The sequence below is a fragment of the Syngnathoides biaculeatus genome, chromosome 8 (genome assembly GCF_019802595.1).
Source record: "Syngnathoides biaculeatus isolate LvHL_M chromosome 8, ASM1980259v1, whole genome shotgun sequence".
NCBI lineage: Eukaryota > Metazoa > Chordata > Actinopteri > Syngnathiformes > Syngnathidae > Syngnathoides > Syngnathoides biaculeatus.
The window spans coordinates 9,381,740-9,394,002 of NC_084647.1; the positions used below are offsets into that span (position 1 = coordinate 9,381,740).

The 12,263-nt window shown below is 51.6% G+C and overlaps 1 protein-coding gene across 1 annotated transcript; it reads left to right on the plus strand.

Moving 5' to 3' along the window:
• The first annotated feature begins 104 nt into the window (after positions 1-104).
• Positions 105-11,759, plus strand: ano7 (anoctamin 7). The gene is made up of 23 exons (XM_061826534.1): positions 105-547; positions 747-804; positions 1,995-2,125; positions 2,200-2,307; positions 2,385-2,521; positions 3,004-3,061; positions 3,582-3,692; positions 3,761-3,926; positions 4,007-4,097; positions 4,183-4,279; positions 4,344-4,487; positions 4,967-5,104; positions 5,173-5,271; positions 5,393-5,495; positions 6,700-6,811; positions 7,058-7,112; positions 7,192-7,289; positions 7,573-7,724; positions 8,917-9,122; positions 9,199-9,341; positions 10,397-10,487; positions 10,720-10,839; positions 11,452-11,759. The coding sequence occupies exons 1-23, from the start codon at positions 464-466 to the stop codon at positions 11,593-11,595; spliced, it is 2,646 nt and encodes an 881-aa protein (XP_061682518.1). The 5' UTR covers positions 105-463; the 3' UTR covers positions 11,596-11,759.
• The last annotated feature ends 504 nt before the right edge of the window (positions 11,760-12,263 follow it).

Below are 12,263 nucleotides of genomic sequence, written 5' to 3' on the forward strand. Positions count from 1 at the left end.
AAATCACATTTTATTCAACGGAATATGAGAAGATGAGGCGGCGCGGTGGAACAGCTGGAAAAGCCTCGGCCTCACAGTTCTGAGGACCCGGGTTCGATCGCGGCCCCGCCTGCGTGGATTTCCTCCGGGTACTCCGGTTTCCTCCCACATCCCCAGAAAGATGCAAGATTGATTGGACACGCTAAATTGCCCCGCCGGTGTGATTGTGAGTGCGGCTGTTTGTCTCCATGTGACCTGCGATTGGCTGGCGACCAGTTCAGGGTGTCCCCCGTCTCCTGCCCGTTGACAGCTGGGATAGGCTCCGGCGCTCCCTCGTGGGGATAAGCCGCAGAGAAAATGGATGGATGGATGGATGGATGATGAAATAACTACAAAACAAATCATGCTTGGCCAATACACTCGCACTGTCTGATTGTCACGGCAGCAAAATGAAAACGATGAACTTGCAGACGTTTCCGGCAGGATGAAGATGCGAGGGGACCAGGAGGTGAACACTCTGATCACCGTGGAAAGCAAGCCCGACGTCAGCTACGGGAGCATCGCCACGGTAACGCTTCCCGTCCGAGCACGCGGACAGGTCAAGTCGGCCTCGGTCAGAACCGAGCCGAGCGGACGGGGCTGTTTGTCAAGTGTCTCTCGGCACCTTAGTGGGAACAATGGCAGCATTAAGAACGGGAAGCGGCGAAAGGTTGACGTTGAACAAGTTGGAAAAAAACCATCCTGACCTGACTTTGGATGTTTCCCAGAATGCTGCAGCGCCGCCGCGGGACAAAAACACCTTTAGCGACGGATCGACGCGCGTGGGTGAGTCAAACGGGCCTCGGCGTCAATATTAGCTTTTAGCAAACAGGCGTGACTTCCTCCGTGTTTGACAAGACAAAGTCGACAGCAGCCCGGGGAAAGTACGCAATACGCTATGGATGTGTTTCATCACTTCTATTGTCTTGTCAAGTTTTGCTTTCACCTGCTCTCGTCTCCTCCTTCAAGTCGCGTGTTGGACGTACGACATTCCCTCTCTCGTACGCACTCGCAAAGAAATGCAGAAAATACCGTAGTCTGTCTGAAATACTGGATGTGCATTGAAAAAAAACCCAAATATGGGTCAAGGTGGCCGATTTAACAAGAAGCCACCCATACTGCAGACGTGTGGAATTGACGTGATGAGCGGCAACGTACACGCTTGGGTACGACGGACATGTGTCGACAGTGTAGCCGAGCCGCAAGGGCAAAACAAACGCTAACTTGCTTTCGGCTTGTCGTGTTCGGGGTCGCCACAGCGTCTCATCTCAGATGAACGCTCAGGCTCGTCCGGCACAGTTTTTTTTTTTTTTTTTTTACGCCGGATGCGATCCCTGCCGCAACCCTCTTGGGGAAACGAACTCACAACCCCCGGTCTGCCAAACCAGCGCTCTAACCGCTGAGCTATGAATATGTAAACGCCCTCCGGCGAGACCTTTCGCGTCGTCGCCGTCGTTCAAGTGGATTCGTTGCCGCTTTAGCCAATCAGACCTCAAGTTGTAAATTTCGTGACATTCGGCCATCCATAAAAATATTTTGGTTTCCGGCAACAGAAGTGGGGGAAAAAAAGGAGTCGGTAGGATTTTTTTTTTTTTTTTTTTTTTTTCCAAAAGTCCATTCCATGATATTCTGCAAATATTTGGGCCCATACACTCCCAAGAAACATATTCAGCGTGTGAATGTAGCTTACGTTTTCGCTATAAATGATGTAAATATTTCTCTCTTCACATTTGCAACTTCCCAATAAGGATTTCAAATCACTGATGTGCATACTTGGAAGACATGCGCAGCTTCTTCTTTGACCTCTGACCTTGGGAACGAGTCGATCGGGTTACCGGAAACCGCAATATTTTTATGGATGGCCCTCGTCTCCCGCCGCCGATATCGAGTACCGCTCATGATTTCATTTTGTCTTTTGACTTGTTGTCACAACCTTCGACTGCCACTCTTGTTCCATTACTGGCGGATGCGGACAGATTTCGTTCTGGCGTGGGAGGAGCCTCTTAACCCCAACGTGGAGGACAAGAAGATCCCCAACCCCGGTCACAGCAAGTGGAGAGAAACTTTCCTGAACAAACTGACATTTTCAGGACTCCTGATGGAGAAGGTGAACCCAAAGACTCAACTGAAACGCAAGCGTCACCGGCCGAACGCACTGACGTGTGCACGTTTGCCGTCCAGAGGGACGTGGTCCAGCCCAAGACCAGGATCCGTTTCATCCTCCTGAGCGCCCCCTGGAGTGTCCTCTGTTACTACGCTGAGGAAATCAGTTTGCGTGTCCCACTGCAGGTGAGCGCTGACGCACGGACGGGAAGACAGATGGACGTGTGTTTCAGCGGTGTCCTGATGGCGTCCTGGTCCTGTAGGTGGTCACCACTTCATACGTCAATTGGTCAGCCAGCGTGCTTCAGTACCTGGCGCTGCCCAACCCGCTCATGCAGGACGTTCCCAATCCGCCGCCCGATTTCTACACCTGTCAGTTCAGGAACAACAAGCTTGAGAGGTTCTGATTCCTCACAAAATGCTTCAGAACTCACAACAAGAGAGACAGATCAGAACCCAGCACAGGAGACAGAACAGAAGTCAGAACGAGAGCCAGTTAAGTCAAGTTCCTTAAAGAGTACCCGAAGGTAATATTCAGATCCTGTGAGAGAGCCAGGACAGGTGTCAGATTGAGTACTGCAAGAGTCAGGATCAGAAAAAAAAAAAAAAAAAAAAGAGTCAGTACGAGTCAGAAGAAGAAGTCAGGTCACGAGTCACAAAAACAGTCGGATCGAGAATCAGTACACGAGTGAGGACAGGAATCAGAACAAGAACAGAAAAGCAGTCGGAACAGGGCCTTCAACACGAGTCAGAATTAGTCAGATCAAGAGTCGCTTCAGGACAGAATCAGGAGAGGTGTCAGAATACTTATTGACTCACATGACACATAAAAGTTGTATTTTTCTAATTTAAGGAGCACTTACGCATGTGTGTGTGTTTCAGGTTTCTGGGTAGCGAGGACAAAGACACATTCTTCAAGACAACGCAGAGACACCAAGTAGTGAGTTGTTGGTTTGTGTTCTCTTTTGTAACTTTCCATGTGGGAAAAATCCAGCCAACCGACTTCAGGATGTGACTACACCGAGTCCTTAAGCACACACACAGTGATTGATTGGCCTGGTAGGCAGTCCAGCTCACAATTCTGAGGATTGCGGTTCAAATCTCGGCCCTCGGCATGTTTTCCCCTGACCTGTGTGGCTTTCTCCGGGTCAGACCGGGTCAGTTGAAGACTCTAAATTGCCCATAGGTGTGAATGTGAGTGCGAATGGTTGTTTTTTTTTTATGTCCCCTGCGATTGGCTGAAAGACAGTTTACGGTAGCGTGTACCCCGCTTCCTGCTTGAAGATAGGCTCCAGCGCTCCCGTGACCCTTGTAAGCATAAGCAGCTCAGAAAGTGGTTGGATGTCAATATGGTTGATTGCCTTTGTGACCAGTTAAGGGTGTAGCCCAGGTCTCGCCCTGGAGATAGCAGGGGTAGGCTCCAGCACACCAATGACCTCACATGTATGCGTGTCCTGTAGCTCTACGAGATCCTGGCTCGGACTCCTTACGGATCAGTGTGCAAAGGCGAAGTGGGAATCGACCGTCTACTGAACGAGCACGTCTTCACGTCAGCGTACCCGCTTCACGAGGTCTGCTTACCCGAGAACTCCTAGAAAAGCCATGAACCCCATGCCCCTAAAAGATGTCCTTCCTTCAGGGTGGATTCCAGCTGCCCAAAACCCCGATGCCTGTTGAGTCTCTGTGTCTCAGGCAAATCCTGTACGGATACTGGGCTCAGTGGTCCTGCTGGGCTCGGTATCAACCTCTCGACCACATCAGGGAGTACTTCGGGGAGAAGATAGCGCTTTACTTTGCCTGGCTCGGTAATTACCAGAACCGGCACAGACCGTTTCCGTAATCTTCCCCGAGGTACTGACTACGTTTCTATGATATTGGTCTACAGGATTCTACACTGGCTGGTTGCTCCCAGCCTCAATTGTTGGGACTTTGGTCTTCCTGGCGGGTTTTTGGCTTATGACCACGGACGTTCCAGCGTGGGTAGACTAAGCAACACCCTTGGCAAAAGCGTTCTCATCGCACAATCCATTCGTGTACGTTTTTTGTCTGTTGTGCGGGCAGGAAGGAGTTGTGTAATAGCGGAAGCAGCTTCGTGATGTGTCCAATCTGCAACGTCTGCTCTTACTGGAACTACTCCAGCATCTGTGTCACCTACAAGGTTCAGTCTGTCCATCTGTCTCAAGTCTGTCTGATGACCTGACTGAGTTTCCGCCTGTCTCTAGGCCGGGATACTTTTTGACAACGGAGGGACAGTCTTTCTCAGCATTTTCATGTCCTTGTGGGCTGTGACGTTTTTGGAGTACTGGAAGAGAACGTGTTCATCTCTGTCCCACCGCTGGGACTGCACCGATTTCCAGGACATAGAGGTACCCGCGCCACACCTTTACCACGACCCAGCCCCACTTACGCCACACCCAGACTTCGTTCTTTTGGGCTTTGTGCGTGACGTCACGTGACCAGACCGGGAAACAGACCGGCGGCCTTCCCGAGTGCGCAGCGATAACTACGGAAGGAGGACGTGAAAGTTTGAACCCGAATTTGCAAGAATCCACTTTTTATTGCTGGAATCTTGGGACAAAATTGATATTACTTGTACAGTGTATCATTTATTTAGACATACAGTTTGTGATAACAAAGCCTAAACAACAGATATGGAAGCACTTGAAGACATATTTTGACAAAGGAAAGAAACTGTAGCCGTTTATTATTCCCGCAGGCGTTCCGCCGTAGGGCTGCGCCAATCGCATGAACCAGAAGAAAGTGCCTGGTCCCGTTTCGCCCAGTGAAAAAGTTGTTTCTGCAGAACCTCCATTTTTCCATAAACCGCCGTCGCGGTCTTTGGCAGGAGCGACCGCGACCAGAGTTCACGGCCATGGCGCCAATGACGATGAGGAACCCGCTGACCGGCGCTGAGGAACCGTACTTCCCGGAGAAGAAGCGATTCAACCGAGTGCTGACCGGCTGTATGATCATCGTCGTCATGGTGAGGCTTCGGACGTCTTTGGATAGCAAAACGGGCTCGGCTGCTGAACTTGTAGGTGGTGCTTTCAGGTGATGGTGGTCCTGATGTTCCTCATTGCCATCATCCTGTATCGCTCCATCCTGAGCATTATCATCTCCAAGTCCAACTACAGCTTCTTCATCTTCTCTGTAAGAATTGAAGTGAATCATTCGAGCAAAGTTGTTGCTTTAAAGCGCGGAGGATTTAAAAAGCCTCCCCGAGGGACTTCCCACTCGTCGACGTGGACTTTGAATTGCCGTCTGCTTTCAGGCCGCCAGGATTGCCAGTCTGACGGGATCTGTGTTGAACCTCCTGGTCATCCTGATTTTGTCCCGTGTCTACATCTCCCTCGCCCACATCCTCACCAGATGGGGTCAGTCGCACCTCTGGCATTCAGACCCCGAGCTCACCGGTCTGGAGACAAGTTCGAGACTTGCCGGCGACATGAATCTCTGTCACTTGTGGACACGTCTCCGTGACTTATCCCGGAGCCTGGTGGAGACCAGCCGGCTCACCAAGGAGTTCCGCTGAAATCAAATATCTTTGATTTCGCCGGAGAGGTCCCGGCAAGTCGTCAAGAAAAACCTTTACGTAACCTAATGTGTGAAAAACGCCATCAACGGTCACCAAAATGTACGCGGACATCTTTCCTCACGGCTACGTCAAACTCTCAACATATCCCAACCATCGTACCCGTATTTTTATTTGGAATCTTCGCCTGGTCCCGTTAGGGGTCGCCACAGCGTTGTCATCTTTTTCCATGCAAGCCCATCCTGCGCATCCTCCTCTCTAACACTGTCCACTGTCCTCATGTCCTCCCTCACCACATCCATCCACCTTTTCTTTGGTCTTCCTGTCTCTCGCCCTCTCTTCCTTGACAGCTCCATCCTTACCATCCTCGTACCAATTTCCTCACTCTCTCGCCTGTGGACATGTCCAAAGCGTGGAAGTCTGCTCTCTTGTCTCCAAAACCTCCAACTTTGGCTGTCCCTCCCTCTAATGAGCTCATTTCTCATCCTATCCAAGCGAGAACCTCAACATCTTCATTTCCGCTACCTCAAGTTCTGCTTCCCGTTGTTTTGTCTGTCATCCGTCCATCATGGCCGGCCTCGCCACTGTTTTCTGAGCTTTGCCCTTCATCCCGGCGGAGACTCTTCTGTCACAAAGAACAGCAGACACCTTCCGCCAGCTGTTCCATCCCGCCTGGACCCGTACCACACTCTCCGTTGCTCTGCATTGTTGAGGCCAAGTACGACAAGTCGTCCACCCTCGCTATCTCTTCACTCTGCCTCCTCCGCCCCTCTCAATCACCCCACAGTCTTTTACTTCGGCTAGGCCTATCTCCACTTCTTCCTAATCTTGTTTAGGGTTAGGGTTAGGGTTAGGGTTAGGACTACTAACCTTACCCTAACCCTGACGCTACATTTTCCACTTCCCCGGTTTTACCGCTTACTGATCATCGGGTGGTAGTACAGTTTATGATAGTGGCCATTTGTCACGCAGTGCACAAAAGCGTGATATTTGTATTGCTCCGGTTGCATGATGTGTGTGTGTGTTCTCGGTCGCGCGCGACTCAGAGATGCATCGCACTCAAACGAAATACGAAGACATGTTCATCCTGAAAGTGTTCGTCTTCCAGTTTGTCAACTTCTACTCGTCTCCGGTGTACATCGCCTTCTTCAAAGGCAGGTGAGCATCAAGCTCCTCCAAACGGGTTTAATTGCCTTTTGTTGGACTGCTCCCCTTTTTTTGCTCATTCAGTTTCTCTGCGGATGGAGCGCACAAAAATGTTTGGTCATTTTTCGCTTCCGATCAGCCACTAAAGGGTCCGGCCGGGCACGTCCGCCTTTTCACAGAGGACCGCGTCGTAGTTCGGGTCGCCGCTCAACCCTTCCGCTGATAGATACTTAAGTCACGTGGCTTGTGTGTGTCCAGATTCATTGGCTACCCGGGAAAGTACTTCACGCTGTTTGGAGTGCGCAATGAAGACGTGAGTGCCGCTCGCCGTCGGTCAACTTCTCTAGCGCCAGAAGGAAAAGTCTGACTTGTGGCGGTTGCTGTGACGGAAGTGCGGCGCCGGGGGCTGCCTCATCGAGCTGGCCCAGGAGCTGCTGGTCATCATGGTGGGGAAGCAGCTCATCAACAACATCCAGGAGTTCGTCTGCCCGTAAGAACTCCGGCTAAGCGAGCGCAACACCTTTCGGCCTTCTGAGCCAACAGACCCTCTCCACCTGAACCTCCGTGCTTGCGTCTTTGCTCTTCCGAAACTGACTAGTGACCAGTCATTTCTCCGTTCATACGGTACGCCCCACTGGCCGGCGACCGCTCCAAGGTGTACCCCGCTTGTCCGCCAAAGTCGGCCGACGGCGCAACATTGAGCGAAATGAGGATGAAGAAATGCTTTAGCTTGAGCTAATTTGATTGTGTTCTGTTCTCCTGCTTGGCGGCAGGAAGTTGAGGACATGGTGGCAGAAGAGGAAACGGCGAGGGAAGGCCAAGGAGCCGGAAGGGCAGGCGGGAGCGATGCAGGATGTATGTCCGTGGGAGGTGGACTACCAGCTCCTGCTCTGCGAGGGTCTTTTCAGCGAGTACCTGGAGATGGGTGAGTGAGCGGCTCCGTGTGTCCTCTTCCAGGTTGCATCGCGGGTGTTTCTATGTTTCCTCTTCATTTTTGTCAGATCACGTTTGGTTGCGTGAGGTGACGTTCTTGGTCGACTAGATTGAAACAAAATCTTTTAGCGTGCGTGGTGCCGTCTTGAGGTGTTCGGAGCACGGCCCGCAAAGTACGACACTTTTCAATAGCAGATTTGCACCTTGATGTGTGGCGTCTGTCACAGATAATCTTCAGATTGAAAAAAATATTTCGATGTGCACCCGACCGAAGCTCCGTGTCGCTTGTGTGTTTATCTGACAAGACGATGAAGTCCTACACAATAGGAGAGGCGACCAATATGCGAATGTGCGACGACCGCTAATGCATTCAAAGTATGAAGTGTGTGTTTCTTTCGGCTCGTCCCTTTCGGGGTCACCACAGCGTGTCATCTCAGATGAACGCGCATACATGTTTGGCACAATTTTTACGCCGGATGCCCTTCCTGACGCAACCCTAACCCTCAGGGAGTGGAGGCCCCGGTGGGATACGAACCCACAACCCCCGGTTTACCAAACCAGTGCTCTAACCGCTGAGCTACGGGGCCTCTCATTCAAAGTATGAAGATGGAGTCCAAAGTGTCGAACGTTCCAATTCATTTCGGAAGCCAGCAAAAATGTGTGACTTGACTTCAGAATTGCTTAAGCCAAGACGTTTACTGGAAATCCAGCCGGGGACTCCACTCGACAGCGCCTCGGGACTTGGCTTGAGACTCGAGGATTGAGGCCTTGTCCACCCGGAAACGGGCCCCATCTTTTTCGCCTGTGTGCCGGCGTGTGCCACAGGCAACCACCAAAAACCGACAATGGCGGGGATTAAGAATCTGCCAAAGAAGGAGACGCTTGTGTCGGGATGCGGGCTTTCTAGCCCGGATCCCCGGCGAGGCCAAAACAGATCCACAATTATTGCTGTGTTTGGAGTGGTCGGCAGAGTCAAACCGCAACTGAGGTTAGCGTATCGTCCGCGGGGAAATGCAAGGGCAGCGTTTTCAGGTCTGGCTACTCTCTGACCTGCTTTTAAAGAAAATCTGTTTGCCAGTCTGCCTAAATGCCAGCTGGCTCCGGGGGTGGGGGGTGGGGGGACCAAAGGTCAGAACAACAACAAACCTCGGCCTCAAGACCTTTTTCCCACCCGGCCTTTTCAGTCATTCAGTTTGGTTTCATCACCATCTTCGTGGCGGCGTGTCCTCTGGCTCCGCTCTTCGCGCTCATCAACAACTGGGTGGAAATCCGCTTGGACGCGCAGAAGTTTGTCACGGAATATCGGCGACCGGTGGTGGAGCGGGCACAGGACATCGGGATTTGGTTGGACATCCTGCAGTTCATCGCGTACACGGCCGTCCTCGGGAACGTACGGGCAAAAGATTCCTTCCGGAGGTCAGTGTCCGACACGTGTGTCGACTGACTGCGGTTTTTCTGGCTCGCAGGCCTTCCTCATCGCCTTCACGTCGTCCTTCCTGCCTCGGCTGTACTACCGCTACACCCGAGACCCCGACCTCAGCGGCTTCATCAACTTCACCCTGGCGATGTCGCCGCGCAACTACAGCCTGGAACACAAGTTCCCCTGCAGGTAGGTGCGGTCTGCGCCCACACGTAAGCAAACGACAACATCACGGAGCTGAATTCATGAATGTTAGCAAACGTTTTGGGGTTTGAAACTTTATCACAAGAGACTTAACGCAAGTTCCCAAAGACGTCTCGTGAAATATCATCCCATAGAAAATCGAAAACCGTTACCTTTTGCCGGGATTCTGGCTCCTTGAAGCCAATAAAGGACGGAACAGTTTTGAATTCCAGTTGGTGTGCACATCGTTACGTCAACAGGCACATGATGTCATCAAGCAATCGTAGCACGCGGGCACAAGACCGTGTCATATTCTTGGTTTCTGAAAGAATCCTTTCGCGGCTTTGTGAATTTGGACCGAAGGATGGAGATAACCTCTCCTGACCACGGAACGGACTCTCAGTTTGAAACTCAAATGTTATTTTACAACTTATGCGGTGTGCAAACAAAGCAAGCTTTAAGAAAAAAAGGATGTTTTATACCTTGCGTTGGCTGGCAACCAGTCCAGGGTGTGCCCCGCCTCCAGCCTCCCGAAGACAGCCAGGATGGGCTCCGGCGCTCCCGCAATCCTCGCCTCAGAAAATGGATGTTTTATACCTTGCGTTGGCTGGCAACCAGTCCAGGGTGTGCCCCGCCTCCAGCCTCCCGAAGACAGCCAGGATGGGCTCCGGCGCTCCCGCAATCCTCGCCTCAGAAAATGGATGTTTTATACCAATGACAAGAACTCATCTTGGTTAAAAACCTCACGCAGAACTAGCTTAGATTAAATTTGTAAAGTCAGTCCTCTGGTGCCGCCTGGGTCAAATTGTTATTTGTAACGGCCCCGAAAACCATCGTCGATCGCGGAGGTGCTGACGGGGGTGTTACGACCCGAGATTTTAGTGCCGTCGAGAAACCGTCGTCAACTGGGGCGTGCGACGGGTCCCCGCCTAATGCCTCACCTCCCTCTTTGCACCCCACTCTGCCAACTGTACGCACTTGGACAAAAATGCTCCCGAGCAAGCTGTGGAAAACGCCTGGTGTACTTTGAAGGAACTTGCTGACGTTCGCCTCATCTCCAGGTATCGCGGCTTCAGGGATGAAAATGGTGAATATCTGCCCGAATATTTCCACCTGCTCGCCATACGACTCAGTTTCGTCATCATCTTTGAGGTAAGTGACAATACTAATCGATAGTGAAGTCAGTATCGCTCGACTCCGCAGTCATATTGGTAAGAATGTCAATTGACTTTAGAAGTCGTCATTACGGTGGCAACACTTGAGGATGAAGGTGATTAGCATTGGGGGCGCTAACTGAACAAGTGCTGCATTGATCATCGTGCTCGTGTTAGCTTGTTAGCGGAGGTGAACCCTCGCCTGTGTGGATTGTTTGCTGGTTCCCCAGCACGTGGTTTTCCTCATCGGCCGCCTGATTGATATGATGGTCCCGGACATTCCGGAGGAGGTGGAGCTGAAGATGAAGAGGGAGCACTACATGGCCAAGGAGGCTCTCGCCGAGAACCAGGTCAGATGCTGGGACAGGACACGCAGGAGGTTCCTCGTGGGGTCTTTTTGAGGGAGGCCAATGTGGATTTTGATATTTGTCAGTTAAAACAAACAAAACAGTAACACACACACCGATCCCGCGTACATGGGCAGAACTTTGGACAGCGGTTTTGCACTACTTTGTGAGAGGAATTTTCAAGTCCGAAAGGCAGAAACTTTCCCGTGGCTTTTTTAACATGCGGGGTGTAGTGTTCTGCTCCTCCCCCTCTTCAACAATCCACACTAACAAAATTGAAGGCGATTGCACTCGTCCTCGCCAGAACTGGGACCGTGACTTCGCCGTCCTGAGATGCTTCTTGGCTTGATGAGAGTCGTGAGGGGCCCTCTAGTGGACAAACGGCGCGAGGACCTATTTCTCCACTACTCGGATTGTGGGGATTTGTTGAAAGTTTTTGTGACGAATGAACGTTTGCGTGCGTTAATTAGGGTTAGGGTTAACCCTAACCCTAACCGGCAGTGGTCCGGCTGGGAAAGGGCCGCGACGGATCTTCCCAATCGCATCGCTTGACCTGCAGCTGTGACGATGAAGGTCGGTTGGCGTTCTGACGATGGTTCTGACGGGTGTCCGCAGGCTCTGGGGAGAGCGATGATTCCCACCGAGACCACCGAGTGGTTGGGAGCACCCCGCCAGCGCAAATCGAGATCGAGTTTGTCGCCTCCAGACGCCGCCACGAACCTCCCCGAAGAAGCAGACGCGCCGCCGTGGAGCTGCTGAGGACGTTTTGGAGGCCATTTGGATTCTTCCTCTGCCGGCGTTCTGCAAGATCACTTTTATGACGGGATCTCTCAAAGACCTTGGAGAAAAATCTTTGTTTTTCGTGCTCACGATTATGTTAACTTTTGCACACGAGGCCGAAAATACGGAGGAAGAGACGTGAGAACTTGTACAAACAATAAGATGTTTGGTTGTTTTTCCTAAAATCCCCGTCATGTCATTCCAGTTCTTCGGCCAGTAAGATTTTCCTAGCATTCATTGAACCCGTTTTCCAACGGCCAGGGGAGGCTTCGCGTGGCCGAACGCCGGCGACCGGCGTGGACCCGACACGCATCCCGAAAAGCCGCTTAAGAGATCAAAAGCAAAGAGAGCGGGAAAGCTCAATGGACTTTTTGGAGATGAAATATTCAGAGAATCGTAAAGCTGGGGTAGCGCTGCCTCCACTTGCAAAATGAATCCGTGCCGCTCGTCGTTTCGTCACGTCAATCTTTTGTGTGTAGAAGCGCATTTGACGTGATCCATTCCAGGCCGCCACCAAAATAAGCATTCAAATGAGATCACGTCGAGAATAATACAAATGACGTTCATTTAGCTTTGGCGTCGGGCAACTGTGCTAAGAGACGACAAGCGATGGGCACGGCGGGGGGACGGAGGAGGAGGCAAAGATA